A 19,986-nucleotide genomic window follows, 5' to 3' on the forward strand; every position below is an offset into this window, starting at 1 on the left:
TGTTCCTTGACTTTGACTATGTAACTCTCAGCCCTTCCTTAACTTTCAGGTTTTTACTTGCACAGAGAGATAGAGAACTCCTTCCTGGTTTCCCTGGGAAAGGCTGCAGACAAACACGGGCTTATCCTATTCAGTGGGGAGCAGGCTACTCCACACCCCAGGTCACCGTCTCAGGCCACTGTCCCAGGCCACACTGGCCCCGAACACACTCCGAGCTGGGCTTGGGTGTTCTCCCTTCAATGGCTGCAGCTCACATGTGTTCAGGGGGCAAGGCCAGAGAGCCTCAAGGCACTTCTCTAACAACAACTACTTCATCAGTCCAGAGCACCACACCCAGCTGCAGATGGCTGAAACAGAAGTTTCCCATTTTAATGAAAACTTTATCTCACATGTGAAGCATTGTTTACTAATTCCTGGAGTATCTTCTGCATTACACAGGCACAGGCACGTCTGACTTTTCTTTCTGTGAAGGGGATGGTGAGCTGCCTGTATTTAGAAAAGATCACAGCCTGGATGCTGCTTCAAAAGCGGTTGCAATTCTCAAACCTAGCAGCAGGCACATGTCTTGTTGCTCAAATGTCACTTTCAAGTAGAGCTGCAGTATAATATAAAGAGCCCTTTGGACAGAAATCACATCAACTAGGTGTTCGGTACTACCTACGGCCTCTCCTGGCTCTCTGCCGACTTCTAAACAATGTTTGGAGGGAAAAAAGCAGATTTTGAAAATGCTCGTCCTGAGGGGCAGCCTCCAGCTGAAAGTTAGGCAAAAAGAGCAAGAGTTTTTCCTTAATGGTACTAATGCCAATTTCCTAAATTGAAGAAAAGAAAAGGAGCCTTCAGGGTGACAAACTTCCTCTGGATATCTTCACTAGCACAATCTCCCCAGATCCCAGGAGAAGTGAAGGAGCCCTGTAAGGACTTCAAGAATACCTGTAGTCCATTATTCTGTGCCCCAAGGTGCAAGTCTTTAATAGGCATTCTTCTCCAAAATTATGAAAAATTCTCCATAATGGAATTTACCACCTTTCCCCAACAACAAATTCCATAATTTTCCCCATCTTTCTGTTAAATAATATTTTCTTAATATTCTTCACAAAGAACAAACACCGTATTTTTGGAAAGCATATAAAGTGACACATCACAGAAAACCCAAAGATTAAATTTCAGACACTAGTGCAGAAATGACTACTACTGAAAATAAATACAGAAACAGAAGTAAGTGGATATATGGACTGCACTTCAAACAATCTGGAGTTTACTGTGGTCTGGAAAGGAAGAGTGACACATGGATGGTCGGATACCAGCAGAGGTATACAAATCATTAAAGGTATAGAAAATAAGATAGATGACTCATTAAGTACAGTGAGCACTATCACATTTAAGCATCAGACAATACACTTAAAATGAAAAAGCAAAGCACTTTTCATCTAAGGAGCAATTAAATTGCATAACTCATTGCCACAGGGTCTGGCATACATTCCAAGATCATAATGGGGTTCAAAAAATAACCTAATTGAAGAAAGAAAAGTCCATCAGTGACTATTAAATACTGGTTCAGATGTATCCTTCATGTCCAGCATCAAAGAGGCTCAGAAAACTGGGAGGGTAAAGATCACTTTTTAAACATACAGGCCCTTTTCTTTATGCATTTGATGATAGCCACAAGCTAGCTTAAGACATGGACCTTTAATTTAATGTATTGCAACCATTTCAGAACCAGTCCAAATTCATAACCCATTTTTATAACCTTAAAGGAGGTGGAAACAGGTGTTGGTAGGGAAATAAAAGGTGTATTCAGACAAGGTCTGCAATATTTTTCTTGTGCATCTCTTGCGCCAAGAAGACTTACCTTTGGAAAAAAATCCCACTAATGAATTGTCGCCATACACCTTTTTTGTTTTTTTGAGCATAGACTACGGTCAAAAAGCAGACACAGATCACATTTGAAATATGAAAAGCTGATTTAGAATTTCAGACAAAAATGTACAAAGAAGTACAGCTACAATATTGACCTGTATCCAGTGCTTGTAAGCTGAAAATTCATGCCCATAAGTGACTCAATTACGTCAAAATTTGGACACTTGACACTTTAACTAAACAGTCTCATGGACACACAGATGAAAGTGGAGAGAAGGTCAAAAAAGAAAGAAAAAGATGAGTAAGTAGAAATTGAACCGGACAGGCTTCACATGAAAAGAGTAACACAATTTTACAATAGTGGGAGCAAGTCAAAGTATGTAATGTGTAGAATTAATTTGTAATCAGAATTTAGGGAGGATTATTAGCTGAGTTTTGACTATTGAGCTTTTGTAGTGGTAATAAAAAGTGTTAAATAAAGAGAAATAATTCATTTTACATTAATTCAGAAGTGACTAATTTGTGAGACTACAGCCCTCGACTGGAACATCTATTATATTTGACACACAGCTTATTTTAACGTCTCTTTGAATGTGGTTGAGGAAATGGCACCTCATTCACATTAAAAAAGAATGTGGGAAGAAGCAGAAAGGAAGAAAAAATAATTTTCACTTCCCTCAAAATGAGGAGTTAGCCTTTGACCAGAAACATGTCAACATAACTGTTGGCTCCCTGGATTTGCCAGAACATTGCCATGCCAGCGACACTTCATTTAATATTACTTTCAACTTCTGACTGGAACTGACTGAAAACCCCTAATAATGCCCAGTCCTATTAAAAACAAACAAAACCAAAATCACAACAGAAAGAGCAACAACTACAACAACAAAAAACGCCCAAAATCAAAAACACAACAAAGACCTGGACCAACAAGAAATGTAGGCAGAAAATAAGTCAGCCAAAAGTTACTGATGCATTAACAAGGACTGCAGACTGCAGTTTTATACTTGAACATAATCTTCCTTGTAACAACAACAACAGGAATGTCTTTTGGACTGCTTATATTCCGTTTTACAGCAAGTAAGAGGAACAACTCAGAGGGTGTGCCTCTCTTCGCAGTAACTCACTAGACATTCAAAAGTTAGAAATGAAAATAAATACTTATTAGATCATTTTGTACATCCTTCTGTCAGTGAAAGATCGTCCCCTGTAGTATACTTAAGTTCTTTGACCAATCTAAGTTTTCCGTATCTCCAAAAATAGAACTTACACCCATTCCCTGAAGAGATAATTCCAAACTCCAGTAACATTCAGTTTTAGGAAGTTTTTAGTAAACATTTGCTTTAAAATGTTCTGCTTTAAAGTCTACTGAAATTAATAAGATGCTTTTTTTAACATACAAGTAACATTTCTATGCACTTCATCCCCTTTTGGCTACTTAAACATTTTCTTCTTCTTTGCCCAAATAATACAGTATTAAGTATGAGATCATTTAGGCTTTGTTAAGTATCTTACAGAAATAGACTCCTGCTTGTCTAACCCAGAAAAATAAGTATTTCCACATGGAAAATATTACTTTTTACTAAAAATTAAGTAATAGACATGCATATAGAAAATCCAGCATGTATATATACAAAAGTTACAAAACCTATTGTTTTTGAAAATTTTACAGGAAATCAATATTGAGGAAGTTTTCTGGTGCTATTTCACATCCTCAGCCATTGGAGTGCTCTAAGACTGTATTTACAATAAAATTTTATCAAGAGTTAACTCTTCCACTAGACAGGCAACACTTCTGATGCATCCCCTCTAGCAGGTGTCACTGCTGAGCTCCTGCATACAATGCCACAATTATCTAATAACATTGTCTTCTGTTTGACCTAAGCACCCCTATATCAACTCACCTTTGGAGATTTTTCGTCATTAATCTTGGAGATGTTTTCTCTTACCAATCATTGAGACTGGAGAGACAGCGCATGTTTCTAATGGGAAGGATTCTAGCCTTCAGCTTCCATCACAGGGTTTTTCTTCACCTCACATCCCCTCTAAGAGGCTACACATCCCCTTTTAACAGCTATACGAGCTCCTTGTTAATTTCCCTGCATTCCTTTGTATCTCTATTTGTTTTGATTTTTTTTCCCAGAAAAATGTGTTCTGAAGTATCATCACTTAAGGCTAAACTAAGGGTGATTCAGAAGAGGAGGGCATATACACACTCAATTGCATTTAAAGAAAAAACCTCAAGCCAGATTGGCCAGTTTACTGGCTCATCTGGTTTCTTAGGAGTCCCCCTTCCTCTCCATGAGACTTCAGTGAGATTCTGGGAGCTCCCCAAGCTTAAAGTCAGAAAGAAGGACTTTCAATTAATCTCCATCCTCTCTTACAGACTGCACAAAAGTCTAAATCCTAGAATTCCATGGAACTAAGCTATTTTGAAAGGAGAGCTTTCATTCTTCTTTACATCAGTATTTGAAAGCATGCTTTTGAAGAAATAATAATAATAATAATAATAATAATAATAATAATAATAATAATAATGCCAGAGCAGTTCTATTTTACTTTAAGGCTCGCACCCTCTAGGACTGTGGAAGTTTGTGTTTTTCATCTCAAAGCTGGAGCATAAAGGAGAAACTAAATAAAAACTTGCAACAGAAACAAAACAGTCCCTTCCTGGAATGGAATGTTTTGTAGTGGAGCTCCCTCTGCACAGCTCGTAAGTGCAAAAGCGGGAATTTTTCATTTATTTCTGTGACAAGTGTACAGTCCTTCATGTGATTGCTTTTACCTGCGCAACCTCTTCGAAGTCTTCATGGCGTTTCTGCAAAGCTCTGGCCCGATGCAGGGATTTTCCCACTCCCGTGTGTTTGCTAAGAAAAGCTTCTCCATGGTTTTCAATCCAGTCCAACACCTGTGGTACAGAAGAGAGACACACAGAAACCCTGAGTGGCTGTATTGAATGTTACAACAAAAAGACAATTATTCAAGCAATTGAGAAGCTGCAAAGGCACTGCTTAGAAAGAACTGAACTGCTCAATTAAAACACAATATTGCCATTGAAGGACATTAATTACATGTCATTTAACTTTTCTCAAGGTAGTAATTAGCTCAAACTAGCAAGATAGTATGATTCAAGATTATATCTGTACTTTGAAGCCGACCACGGACAACCCCATTTCTCCACAGTCATCAATTTAAGAGTAATCTGATCCAAGTGGCGAGACCCCTTGTGAGGGTCTCTCTAATCTGTTTACTCCTTCGGCTGACATTTTTCTGCAAGGTAACACAAAGGGAGCTTGCACATTGCTGGTAATAACACAGTGAAGTTCTGCTTTAGATGAGAACTCACTTCACCTTCTACATATTGTTAAGTCAAGAAGTAAGATTCAGTAGTAACTAACTTCAATTATCACAAGAAAAATTAGTTGAAATCATTATGAGATAAATGTCTGTATTCAGAGCATATGAAGGAATATGCTTCAGTTCTTAAGAAGCATCTATCACCTCAAAACATCAGACATAATAGTTTATTGTAAATTTTATAGCTGAAAAAGTGGTGAACAAAAGACTACCATAATGACTGGGCTGACAGCTTTCTAAATAGCAAAAATAGTACATGCAATTAGTTGCTGTCAGTTAACACAAAAGATTCCTGCATCTAATACTAAAACTAATACTTCCTAGCCATAACTTAATCCATTAATTCAGTATGGTATTCAGTTTTTTGGAAAATACTCAAAAGGTTCAAGAATGACATTTAGAATTAAAAACAACAGCACATAAGCAATTTTCCTAAGTCAGCTAACCATATCTACAGCACTTATGTAGTGGTGCAGAATACCTTACCTAATATTCACCTTCAGCGTTCTTTTTCTTTAAAACGCGAATATTTTAGTTGGTTTTGAAAATAACTTTCAAAAGCTTGTACTGTGCCTCTTTTTATCTATTACTGTCCTTTACTCTGATTCCTAAAGTTGGGTGAAGTTTTCTCCCAAGTTTTCTTTTATTGAAAGTTAACTGAGTATAACTAAAGAGAGAATTTTTATTCTTCCACACAGATTTGAGAGCCATTCCTGCAGCACCACTCCTGATCACATTCAATACACATGTAATCCCACACACCATTCCCAGGAAAAATGTCCATGCTTTCTTTAGCAGAAGAATGAAAACATGGTTTTCTCATTTATATTGACCATGCAAATATTTTTCCACTTGCAAGCTCTCTCCTACTGTACATTTTCAAAACAACAAACAATTCCCTAATAGCACATTATTATGTGCTATTCAAATCACCAACACTTTATTAAATCTCCATACTTAACTTCTGCAATATTTGTTTTCCCAGTAAGTATTGCAAAAGAATATTATTGTGTTTTAGGTCAATGGAAGTTTTAATTTTCTTCTTTCAAGGTAAGGTATCGATGAGAGAAAGGAGAGTGAGGACCTAAACATAGCCTCAGTTATTATTACCAATACTTTTGACTAGTTTCAGGAGACTACTTCTCCCATTATAAAAAGAGCGGAAAAGAGATCTGTTTGGATTAAATAATTAGACTGGACTCTGGAGACTGCTAACAGTTACAAGCCAACAAATGAAATCAACAGCAAACTCAGTCCCAGAAAGCATGGGATGAAATGCAGAAAGAATCCCGGGGAGAATTATTTTTGTTCCAAATAATGCTGAATAACTTCTCAAGGGAAGAAATTGTCATAGAAATCCAGTACACAGATCCTGACAAACCACTCAACTAGAGAAACATTACTGTCTCTAAGTTAAATCAGTATGAATGTACGTCTTCTTACCTAGATTCTTAACAAAACAGAGGAAGCACTCTTGGGAATTTTACAGCATGTAGAGGCAGAATCAAGTTAGGCTTTTCCCTTCAGTAAATGTTTTGCATACCACTTCAGTCAAAGGACAATAGCATTAGTTAGCACTGATATTAGCCTTTTAGCAACTTTTACATTTATTCCTCTTCCTGGGAGAAGTAAGAGTTACAGAAAACATCATACTGAGCCACTAAGGCCTCTTCTACCAATACTGAAAGTAAATGAAATTCAGTCTGGTACTTTAGTAAGGAGTTTAAGAGGCTCAACACTTTTCAGTGAAAGGGTGGAAAGTATCATCCTCCACTGCAGCAAGTTGCTTTAATGATGCAATTAAGTTCTGCTGCAGTCTCAGCAAAACCATCTTTATGTCCAATGTAAGATCTAGAAAAATGCTTACTTTTCTAACTCCCAGAAGAATATACGACAGAAGAAACTACTGTGGACAGACAGCTTTTTAACAAAATCATTGCTCATGGCTGTAAAATATGTGGTATATGATGCTTGTAGAAGTAAATCTGATCTTTTGCAGATTCAATGTGCTCATTTGCACCAGTCTTTCCCACATTATTATCCGTTCCTCACCCCCCACCCCTTTACCTACTTTGCATATGTTCACTTTTCTGATCTCCAATTACTTGCTGCTGACATAGCATTCAGAAGGGGAAGATAGAACTATCTGCATTTCTGATCTTCAGACAGTTAAAATGTGGAAATACTCTCTCAAAAAAAGTCCCATTTTACACTGGCACCACCTTCAAAAGCCACATGGGAATCGCACAGTGAAATCATGTCGATGCTGGCAGCAAGCATTCATGGCCCACCCTTCATTATTTAAGGCTGAAACTAGTGACTGTAACCTGTCTTGAGGCAGGTAAATCAAGCAAGAAGCAGCACATTTATCCAAAATGGACAGAGAAGACACCCACTATAATCAAATATGTATGTCTGGGGAAAAAAACATAAGCCAAACTAAATCAAAAAACCCCACCAAACAACAATAACAAAAACAACTAGTCCCCCTCCCACGCCCCCTCAAAAAAAACCTTCAAAACACCTCCTACCAGCATGTTTTACTAATTTTTGGCTTGCAAGCTATCAGGAGAGTTTTTCAGGCACCAAAACTTTGATCATAAAAGTGTCAGCTGTATCACTCTACCAGAAACATTATCTTTATGCTCAATTTTGACCTTTCATGGCCTAGAAGAGCAGAACATGTTGCTGTTCTAAGTCTGCTTTACTGCTTCATATCATAATCAGTCAGCTCTGTTCCTTAGGTGAAAGGCTGACTATTATTTACTTGGTAAGCTTATTAACTCTTAAATATAAAATTATACTTTTACTAGCATGTAGAAGGGCTACACAGACAATTGAGTGCTAGTGGCCAGACTTTTTTTTTTTTTATTAAAATAAAAACCCATTTTTTAGATGTTAATATACTAACTAACTGGGAACTAGATCTCCCAGCAAGTTTCTGCCACCTAAAGTCAAACTCAGAATTCCATTCAGTTTAAGACTGTCATACATTTTCACATTTCAAATTTCAGATTTTCTGTAATTCACTTCTTATCTACTATCTTCATTATTTCATGCACTACTTTCTTTACTACTTGTGCCAAAAAACCAGCAGATGATTCTCGGTGTACTCAGGTATCACCACAATGTTTATTGTTGATTTGGAAAGCTCCACTAGAAACAGCTACCCAGTATACAAGAACATACAACATGCAAGACGGAAGAAAAAACCCAATGAGCTTTCTAAGGTGGAAGTAACACAAAGTAAAGTACCAGACAATTCCCTCCTCCAACTCAGCTCTGTCACTCACGTAACACTTCCATGAACTGTGTTATTTCATTAATCCAGCAGAGGGAAGAGGAGGAAATCACAAACTTGTGCTAAAGGACAGTTACAGATTCACTTACAATGCTCTTGGTTGCTTGCCACTATGTGCAAACTAACTATAAACAGTGGAAGAGAGCTACACTTAGCTTATCCTGAAAAAAAAAAAAAACCAAAAAAAAAAACCCACCACATTTAACTTTACCAACAATAATTAAGACGTTTTCACATTAGCTTCTCAATCAATCTTAATCCAATTTTTAAACATGTGAACAAAGAGAGAATGTGCAAACAAAAACTAAAGTATTTTAGAAAGAAAGTTGCTTTGAAGCTCTACATAAACTATTCCAGAACTGTCTCAGATATAAATTTAACTAATACCTCAAACTAGAGTAATTTCATACATTGAATGGTGTTAATGATTTTTCAAATGAAAGGCTACCATTTCTCAGATAAATTAGGATGATCTGATAAACTTTTTTTGCTTTTGTTTTGCAAGAAAAACAATATTTTTGTTCAAGATCACTTTTTTCCCCCAGATAAATTTTCAAAGCCGAGGGAGTACAGTGTCTATGACATCTGCTGTGGGTATTAGATTAATCTAGCTGGTATGGATGTTAAATGATTATTGTCCTACAGATTGACCGGCACTGAAATCCTACACTCAAAGTATGAAAAGTTGTATTATGAAAGGGAAAAGTGAGCAAAATTCACACTGTGATTCATAATGCAGTACCAAAATTACCCAATACCTGTAAAGTTACAGCAACATAAGGACCTATACTTCCACATGCAACATTTCAGTAATTAACAGTCATTACAGAGATAAACCAAAAGGACAATCAGTCTCTGACAGTGGTAATTACTGGATACCAAGGGGAGGATTTAGGAAGACAGCAAGCAAGAGCTGCACCTCTGTACAGATCTAGCCTGAAATTTCATGCAGTTGATAAAGATGTGCGTTAGCACACAAGGCTGAAGCTTCAGACTGTCAAGAATATCTCTTGCTACCTTAATTGAATATCTATCTTGCAAAGCATATAAAGAAACCACAGGCATAAACAGGATGAAAGAAATTTCTCCAACCAGTAGGTAAGGCATGTGCTGAATAATAAGCCATTTGTGGATCAACATTCTCAAGGCAAGTTGTTCATAATGAAGACTTGTGATGTACTCACAATCCACATTCATGATTTGGATAGCACGTTCCTGACACTGAAGTTATAAAAATATGTAAAGCTGTCCACTTTGCTGTTCTCAAATCTGTGATTACTTCACCTTAAATGCAGCAGTTCCGATGGTTGATGAGTCTAATACAGAGAAGGAAAATCCATCATCTTGCTGAAGAACCTGGTGGTGACTGCACAATGACTTGAGTCTAATGATGGATCATTTGCCAACTTCAAAGAACCAAGCAGTCTGAGAGCTAACCCCTCCACACTGAGAGCCATAATTTAGATGAAACAGAAAACAAAAATTTCCTACAAGCATTTTAGGACTCCCAAGATATTAAAGGCAAAAAGTACAGTAAGACTCTCTGCAGAATTTAATGAACACCTTCCCCCAGGAAATAAACTGCCTAAAGACAGGCCTACAGGCCTGAAACTTGAATTACGCACCTGGCAAATTACCTCAGGAGACCCCTTGGCCTAGATTGCCTAAGAAGGTCCTACTTGAACAGAATTCAAACTAGAGGAGGAAGTTCCACCATCCAATCCATACTTGTTGGCACCAGACTACTGAGAGGACCTACATTATTCCCCGAGAATCAAACTACTGTGTTGATTTCAGTTTCTGAAGATTACTTAAGAAACCTTTTCAATTTAAGATGTGATTCATTGTGGGCTGTGCCTCATCACAGAATCACAACATATTCTGAGTTAGCCCTTCAATGACTACCTATGCAAGTACCAGCACTGGACCCTCCTTGCTAGCACTACTTATATTGTAATCTTCAGGGAAAGCCTCAAGGATTTAGAAAGTGGCATAATGAATGGAGTGTTCTGTTCTCTCTGCCCTTGCTGACCATTCATAACATTCCCTCTGCTTTGTTTTACTTTTTTGTCAGCTGATACATTTCATGCTTTTCCACATCCTTTGTCACATCTTAGCATTGACAATCTGGATAACAGCCTGTCTTTCAATGTATGCTTCTTTTTAGATTAAAAAAAATGAAATAATAAAGTTTTGAAGATTTTACATAATTTACTGCTTAAGTATTTAAGTTATTTTCTTTAATTATATGAAGAGATAGTCACCAGATATCAAAGGAAGTTCAGTTATCAAGGTTGCTCAATCTCCCCACTATCTGCCTAAATTACCTTTTTCAACTATTGCAAATGATGAAAATCAGTTATTTCATTCCCAATTGCTCACATCCAGTATCTTCTCGAAACAGAAATGTACAAGAAATTTAGCAATTAATTCTGACAAAAAAAGATTCGTTTAACCAGAACAATGGCTATCTATTAAAAACCCCATTCAGAAGTTGTGATTTGTGGACACTTTTACACTGAAATGAAAGAACATGGTCAGGAAGTACTAGCCATCTTTACTTTTTTTAGGAAGATGAACTTTTAAAGGATAAATTACTAATGTTTTTGTTAATTGAAGTCCACAGGCAACATTTTATGCTTATTAAAAATCCATCAACCAAGGAATTTTATATTGTTTTACTTTCAAAATACAAATACAAATGTCAGAGATACTAATGCCTGTACATAATTACTAACTTTTACAGATATTGTCATAATAATAAAAAAAATCAGCTAATAAAATTAATTCAAGAACAGTGTTATTATCAGAAAGTAATCTCATCTGTAATTTTTATAATTCCTTATTATACTACTCTCAGGTTTTAAAGAAACACTATTAATTCAAATTAAGTATCACTGACTATTTAAACCCAAAAATTTTACAGAATAACACTATTAATTTTTTGCATATTACAACCAGAAGTCTTTTTGACATTTCAAATCTAGAATTTTACCTAGAATGTTAATGTCAGCTTCCAGCACAAACTCAGAATAGCTGTCTATATTAAAAATCTTTTTCATCATATATGACCTACGGTAAATAAATTAATTTAAAATTGGAAAAAAATGAAGTAGAACTAACTTTCAAATATAATCATTATCCGTAATAGCCAATAGTCAAGTTCTGGTAATACACAGAACTTGCTATCATTCAGTCAATCCCTTGCAACTGTTCACTTGCTGTACAAATGAACACAGGAATTAGCAGCCAAAACTCACCTGTCAGTGCAATGAGGCCATCAGAATACAAAGGATTTTAGACAAAGTGAAACAAAACCTACCTGTTGAACATCCTGCTGAAAAACGCAGAGCTGAAGCCGCTGGTGTAGGCGGACTTTTCGATGCTGCCAGATGTTTTCCAGTTGGCGCTGGTGATGCAATACCTCATGGATGACATCCAGGACATGATGAACTGCTTTTGAGTAGTTGGCAGATGCAGTGAGGGAATCAGAACTCCCAGGAGTCAAAGGTCTCTGAAGTTTATCAAGGAGCGACTTCCCATCTTGGCTCACCTGACCACCAGAAAGGACAAAGAATTACATTTCTTGCCAAAAGTTTGTTGGGCTACTTGCTGTACCCCACCCCTTCTCTCAGATCTAATGTCTTCAAGAACTCAGGGAGCAATGACGAAGACTCGTTTTATTGCAGGAATGATTACCTACATGCAGCTGTTACAGGAAATAAAAAAAAAATTATATTCTCTTTCTCTTGAAAATAATTTTAACAAGTAGCATTATTCTAAATAACAGCCTGTCTTTCCATTTCTTCATTACTTTAAGAATGACAATCCTTCAAAGTATTGGGATTTTTTGTTTGGTTTGAGTTTTTTGTTGTTGTGGGCTTTTTTAAAAAAACTAGTCAAATCTAACTTTGAATAAATATTCTTTATCTCCTTCCCTAGTCAACAAAACACCTGAAATTAAGCATTTGTCCAGAATTATCCTTCCAAAACAACCTCTCTCTTCATTTACTGTAAAGATGAACAGGGAAGTTACTTTCTGTAGGTTAATATTTGACAAATACATTTAAACCAACAGATATAAAACTTAGTATGTGATTTGATCTGACAGGATTTACAACTTCTAAATTGTTACTGTTACTGGTAAACCAAGGGAAAACTGCTGTTATGGCAAACGTAATTCTGATTAAATCACTTAAACCCTTTCCATGTAGCACAGAAAGATACTGTTCACCAAAATGTGTATAACTACTGATACTGACAGTAAATATTTGTCATTTCTAATTGTTGTCTTCTCTGATTTGCATCACAGCAGAAATATTCAGATTTAACTTGCATGCTAATTAAAAAGAAATAATGCTCTCTTATCTGGTCACTATCAACATTTAGTGTTAAAATCACTTTTTACTGGCATTTACTCTGTCACTTTTAGCATGAAGTGCAGAGAGCTGTTAAAATCCAGTACCATTCAGCTACTTGCAAAGAACTTTTCTAACAGCTCATCTAGCAGGCAGGAACAAAAATCATCTGAAACCGCAAGACAATGTAAATAATAGCCTGAATCCATCAAATCAACACCATGTCAGAAACAGTAAATTTGCCAAGGCCTTCCCCCATTGGCTCTTTTCAACAATTTTTATTAAGTCTAGGCACATTTTGAATTCATTATTCAGTAGTCAAACAGATCCAAATGAAAATTCTTTTCTGATAATTAGGTTACAAGGGAGTTTATTTCCCAGTTTCAGTTCAAGCATTTTCATTTTAGCAATGAGTATCAACATAGAGAATTATGCTTGTTGCCCTGTTCTTTTGAGAGTTTTAAAGTTCTTCTAAAAGTTTTCCACGCCTTTTGATGTTTACATATTTCTACTGAATCTTCTCACACTGTTCATGTAAATAATGATTGTTTTGCATTCTTCTTTGTGGGTGGAGAGAACTGATGGACTGTTGGTTTGACCAGTGTGGTTGGAGTGGTGGCAGTTTCATCCTCCAATCCACTGTCACTTTTGCTATACATAGTGGAGTTGGAAAATAAAATCCTCTCTTTAAGTTCTTTTCTTTCCCCTTTTACATCTAGCATCCGTGTGTGTTATTTTGTGTCGTAGTGTGACAGATGCTCACTTCTGAAATTAGCTCCAGTAAAGTCAGGTCAGCAGAAAAAATGCATAGTCCATAGCATAGTTACAATGATATCTTTTTTCTTTTCTGTATCAAGAAGAATTATCTAGTAAGTCCTTCAAGTATTTCAAGATAATGGACTTCAATTATCCATTCAGAGTCTATAAAATCTAGATGAAAAAAGTAATTGTGATAGCCCCTTGCTCCAATTAGTTTATTAGCTTTTTAAACAAATGACTGCATAGATTTTCCTTTAGAGTTAATACACTAAAATTCCCTTCCTTGCTAGTGCATGACTGCCTTAAGATTTCAGTGAGATGCATAACTTTATTTTTATATAGAACTTTTTTTAAGGCACATCTGTCGGATTTTCAGGCATACCAGTTGTCTCATCTTGTAAGCTAGTAAGTTGCTTTATTAGTAATATACAGTAATTACCCTCAGTAAAATCAGACTGTCTAGTCTTAAAAGCATTTACTTTCTTAAAATTACTGTCTTCTACTTTGCAAACAAGTCATGTTGTCAAGACATTGCAATCTAAAATGAATGACAGTGTTGTGATTCCCATAGTGTTGCTCTCTCTCTTCCCCACTGTTTATTCATCACAAAATGAAAGGAGCTCCATACTGTAATAGAAATGAAGTCATACATCTAATAATGATAAGCAATTATGCTGTAATACCCTGACACAGAAAGACGCCTCCATCAATCTTCAAAAAGGAATGCACGCTTGAAAAACGCAAAGTAAAACCTTCTGCCCAGAGGAGGAACACAACTTGTAGATATGCATACAGTTATTATTTCTACACCAGTTCTGGTTGCTAAAGATAAAACTGGTTTTTTACCAGAGAGGGAAAAGTAATGACCAGAAATCAGAAGAAAGGCACTTAGTGCTCTTTCTTTTCCTTTGAGCAGTACCAGTGAAGATTTTGTTAAAATATCTAGCTATCCCAAAGTCAAAAGCTACAGTTTTGAAATCCTAAATAAATTTTCAAGGTATGTCCCAAAGCAATCCTATAATCAACCAGTCTAATTTACTTTTTTTATGCATCGCCAGCAAGCAAACATTATTTAACATGCTAATCCACAGTACTTACTTACACTTCACACCCAGCTCATCCAGTCACATCCCTGACAAAAAACAATGAACCCACACAAAACCAACTCAAACCAAACAGAACCAAGTAGAAAAAATTCAACCTCAGCCCTTTATAATCATTATTCTAGAGAAATCTAGCCTTCCTCCTCCTTGCTGCACTCTCATGAAGCATGCATCCCAGACTGCCTCTCCACATAAATCTGTTACAAACATGCTATGTCTCTGTCCCTCCCAATGATGAAAGTTTATAATGAAGACAAGAAATCCTACTACAAAACATGCATTCAAGAATGACTTAAAAGAGTTATGTGTAAGTAAAATTGCAAGTGCTATCAGGTGTGATATTATGTCATTAGATCAGTTGACATAGCAGCATGGCATAGAGCAAGAATAGGGATATCAATGTGCATTTTACACAGAAGAAGAATTCCTGAACCCTGGACATCTGACTCAAGGTCACAAAGTTTATGCAGGCCCTAAGGTGGCAGGTATTCAAAAAACTCAGTTTTGATACACTAACAATAGGATGGACCATCAGTACTGATTTTACCCTGCCTTACTGCTAAACGAAATGTGACCGGACTTAGGATTCAGCTTCCTATAATAAAGCTGGTTCATCAGAAAGTAGTTTTAACTTATAATGTAATGTGTAAATCACAACCATTAATTCAAACCCACATGACCTCCTTTTAAAGAAGGGTGCAAGATGTGGCCTAAGCTATCCTGTGTCCACTGATAATTTTTACCATGATTTAAACAAACACAGAATTTCAGTACAAAACTACTGTATTTAATCCAGAAAAACATCAGTTCAATTGAATAGTAAAAACAGTTTTACCCAACAATGAGAACAACCCTGACAGAAGAAGGAAAGGCAAGTAAAGCAAGAAATGCAGAAAATACATGTTAGCTAATAATAGTGAATACCGATTTGACTTCCACTAAGTAACACACAACAGAAAACATTTGAAAGAAAACAAAATGATAGTTAAGTCATCATTTTCTAGACCACCTTCAGAATAAGCAGAATATCTTAAGTTGTAAATACAACTACTAGAAATAGTGACAAATATTATGATTCCAGTGTGTGCCGAGTCCAAGATTAGAGCACTAGCATAGGATATGCTAATCTTAGAAATGCTGACTACATAGGCATCCTAGCTCATTTAACTGTCTTTGAGGTTGATGAAACCAAGTGCATTACCTTCTGGCTTCTCAAGTAACATCTTTTGATAGTTAAGTTTTTTTCTGTGAGGCAATTTCAGAGATGGATTTTCAAAATACACTTAGAGAAATCCATGCCAACAGAATACCTTCCCAAAGAATGCCAAGCTAACTTCCCTTCAAGTAAATGTCTAAACAATAGTATCCCACTGCTCTTCAAGGGCAGTAACATGCAAATGCAAATTAAAACATAATTAGTACTTTAGTGCTCCAAGGTTCGTTTGTACCACACATGGTTAAATCTCACCTTTTAATTTCTTTCCAAAGGTTACAGGAAGAACTTTAACACTTCACTTTTGAACAACAGCAGCAAAATCCAGTATATAAAATTTAAAAAGAAGCTCAGCACTTGAGTTTTTAAACTAACTTCCATTGCAACAAATGGTACTGAATCATGATTCAAACTTGACACAATTTTATCTAAGGAAACAAACAAGACACTGACCTCAGAGTAAGCCAAAGTAATGTGCTCATATATCCCTTGATGATGATGGATAGCATCTTCTAAATCTTGCAGTTCTGAGGGAAGCTCCACCTCACCACAGGCTTTACACCACGAGTCCACATTGCTCATGTACTGCAACAGAGAAGAAACATTCAGCTTTGATTTTGGGTTCTACCATTAAGTACACACATGACGGTAATATATAAAAGGACATTCATCTGTGTGACAGACACTGAAAAGACATCTTTTAAGCAAAAAGTCTTTACAGTATTTCTCTCTGAAAGAACCAGAAATTTATATGAGAATAGAAGGAAATACTCAATTCTGATTATACTTGTGCTTTTAGGTATCTGAAACTCATTGAGCTGTTAGGAGACAGGCAGGCTTAGCTGTATGTTGGTAGTCTTCAGAACCGATTTAACTGCCAGCAATATTGATGCTTCAAGTGTACTCTCGCTCCATTTCTTGACTTTGCAGCTAAGAAAAAGTTTCCTACATCCTGCACCTACTATTTCAGAAACACAATAACCAACCAAGGTCTTGTTTACACAAGGAAGTAAAACATGTTACAGCTTTCAAGTCCAGACCCTAGATTTTTACTCATCAGCTCCCTGTGCAGATACTCATGGTATTACGAGGTTTACCACCTCACCCCTTTTTAATCTTCAGAGAAAACCATGTTACTTTGCACATACACACAAAGAATTACTGGTGAACCATTCACTGAAACACTCCATAGTTGTCTTTTGCTGGAAAGAGGTTATCAAGGAATCAAAGCAGTGTCAGCCACAGTGAATTCACACCTCAGTCCCCAAAGAACTAACTTCTATGTGCAGAGAAGCACTAAATCCATTTGGCAAGCTACTACAGCAGCAAGCATGCAAGGGATTTACAACTTAAGCAGAGGTCTCTTAGGACTAGCATTGAACTTTGAGCACACAGCTATATCAGCATAGCTGCTCGAGTCAAGCCTTTCAGGGGAAATTGAGGATAGTGAAACAGAAATCTCTTCTGCAGACAATTTAAGTTATCTCTGAAGTCAAGCTGTCTTGACAGACAACAAACTGCCATCACAGCTATATGCACAGCAGAAGTTCTGCCGAATTACTTTTTCACAGCTAGGGGGCATGAATTTTATACCCCTGTTATGCTAGGAAGGGAAAGAGGAAAAAACAATCTGTTTTTCTAGAAGTTTTCACAGTTGTTAAATTTAGTACAGCTAAGCATATGTGAGTTCTGTAAAGTAAATTTTCTCTATTCATGTCAAGTTCAAGACTCAAAAGTTATAAGACTAAGACTTTTGTTTCATCATACATATCTTAATTCTTGGAGCACAAGTAGTCTTTTGAGGAAAAACAAATTCATAGATCAGTTCTGGTACTCTTGTATTGTTTGATAGCTGGACAGAAGGGTGGTGGAGTATGTAGCTCTAAAATAGTTATTTAATTCTCATTAAGGGCCAGTTTAAAAAATCTCTAAGGTTAAGCACTGAATGTGAACAGAAGCTCCATGTGCACCAGTGAGCTGGCACTGATAGCTGGTACAGTTTTCACTGTGCCTGACAGCAGGCAGTGACACTTACCTGTCACTTGCAAGAGAGCACATGGATTCAAGAAGGGTGTGTTTTTTCTTGGGCTGCTTACATTTTAATCTTTTTATGCAGGTCAAGCATCATCAGTCTCTAAAGGGGTCATTCCTCACATTCCAAACCCTCTTTCCTTGAACTCACTCTCCATTGTTAATGAAACAGCTAATACATCACAGGCAGGTATCTTACAAATCAACTAAGGCAATCCATTGCAGCTAATCATAAAATTAAAACTGCAGAAGGAGCAATTAAAAGTAAATTAATCTCAGCAGATGCTGCACTGTTTTTCTCATTTTTATCTTTCCTCCTGTTTACACTTATATTTAGTGGTAAAGAAGGTAATACTGACCCTTGCTATAGTTGCCCAGCACATAATTGCACAAAAAATTTAGTCCCCTGACTTCTGATGAGCATAATTTATTATTTTTGTTATTAAAAATTACAGCATTTAAGTCAAGGTACATCTGCCTATTCACATGTCATTCATCTCTCTCCTACATGTACGGCTCAAAGTGCTTAAATGCAAACACAAATGACTCCAGTGATTAGAAAAGCATCAACATTGACAAGGTACCAAACTGTGTCTATCAGAAACTTTCCTATCAGAAGACAATTCCTTCATCTCATTTTTATGTAGCTTTTTTGTAAAATCTGCTGAAAGGACTTATTATAGTGGCATCATTTTATATAATTTACTTTAGTCTGTCTAAGGACATTAAAACAGTGTCACCACTAACATAATAAAAAGCAATGTGTATTTGCATCTTAATACATTCTTATTTCTAATGTCCAGATATTTATCAAGTTAAATATCCATGCAGCAGAAATCAGGAAAAAATGTCTTAAAATCAACTGCCTGCCTCGCTCCGTTTCTGAAGTTTCCAGCTCCCAAATGCTTCCTTCATTCATTCCAAATTACAGTTATATCAGTCATGAGACTTTTCCTTGGATATAATTAGCAGGGAAAATGAAAGAAAAGTATCTACATACAGCACATCAGCCATACCCATCCAAGAACCTCTGCTCTCCGAACACACCAGGGATACCCAAAGCAGACAGTCTACAAGATCAGCAGGTGCGTGCACTCAGTTGTGCACACACAGCAACTCCTTGAGAACTGAACTCCCTTGAGGGCAAAACATGCTTCTGCCGTTGAGATTATTAACTCGGGGATATTTATTCCTATTTCCCCTACATATACCTCTTCTCTGGCAGCTACACATGGTTAATGACTAAATTAAAATAATTGGTATAGGCCTAAAGCTAAAATGTTTTTTGAGCATAGGAGGAATCTCCTATGGAATACTAAGTAAACATCTCCCACCACAATTTCAGATTCAGAAGGCAGTTAATTAACTTCTCAACTTTCAGGCCAGTTCAATTTATGCTTTCTAGAAGCAATTATCATGAGTTAAATCTTGACACTCAAGGACTAATGAGAGTTGAGTGGTGAGGACAATAGAAGAAATGACAGCTTCTATATGTAGGAAAGGCATTATATCGATATTTAAAAGCCTTATATAATTAAGTATTTCAGTCCACTTCATTTTGATTCATACGGCTAATTTGGTTGTTTTATCTTACACTGATATAGGCAAAGCATTCAGTGGAAAATTTAAGGCCAATGAGCTAAACTGAGGAGAACAAAGTTTTGTTCGAGTATTGAAACTGGCAGAAATAAATATTCTGGCTTTTTTGTCAACCTTTTCCATCACTTTTTGCACTTTTGTCCAAAGCAAAAGCAAATTGTACAACTCCCCATTCCAGCACATAAACTTCTGTTGATGCCCTCCCCATTTACTAACCTGTTCGGCTTTTTGATGGAAGATGGAGGACATATCCAGTAACGTGCTACGTTCTTCCAAGGCTGCAGCAAATGCCTTCCATTCCTGTTCCAACTGACTGGCAATCTGTTTGATTTGTTGTGAAGCGTAATGACCAGACTCGATCAGGCGGCTTGCTACTGACATAATGCGACTTATGTTTACATACACATT

General features: G+C 36.6%; 1 protein-coding gene across 2 annotated transcripts in view; it reads right to left on the reverse strand.

Annotated features, from left to right (window-relative positions):
• TRIO (trio Rho guanine nucleotide exchange factor) overlaps nucleotides 1–19,986 on the reverse strand; it is a 248,556-nt gene that overhangs the window by 134,052 nt on the left and 94,518 nt on the right. For both annotated transcript variants that reach the window (XM_030267063.4, XM_032746898.3), the window contains exons 7-10: nucleotides 19,795–19,986; nucleotides 16,402–16,533; nucleotides 11,838–12,068; nucleotides 4,643–4,765 (exon numbers count right to left, since the gene is read on the reverse strand). In XM_030267063.4, the coding sequence (XP_030122923.4) occupies nucleotides 4,643–4,765; nucleotides 11,838–12,068; nucleotides 16,402–16,533; nucleotides 19,795–19,986 (678 nt within the window). The remainder of the gene's footprint in view (nucleotides 1–4,642; nucleotides 4,766–11,837; nucleotides 12,069–16,401; nucleotides 16,534–19,794) is intronic.

The sequence above is a fragment of the Taeniopygia guttata genome, chromosome 2 (assembly GCF_048771995.1).
Source record: "Taeniopygia guttata chromosome 2, bTaeGut7.mat, whole genome shotgun sequence".
In the NCBI taxonomy this organism is placed as follows: domain Eukaryota; kingdom Metazoa; phylum Chordata; class Aves; order Passeriformes; family Estrildidae; genus Taeniopygia; species Taeniopygia guttata.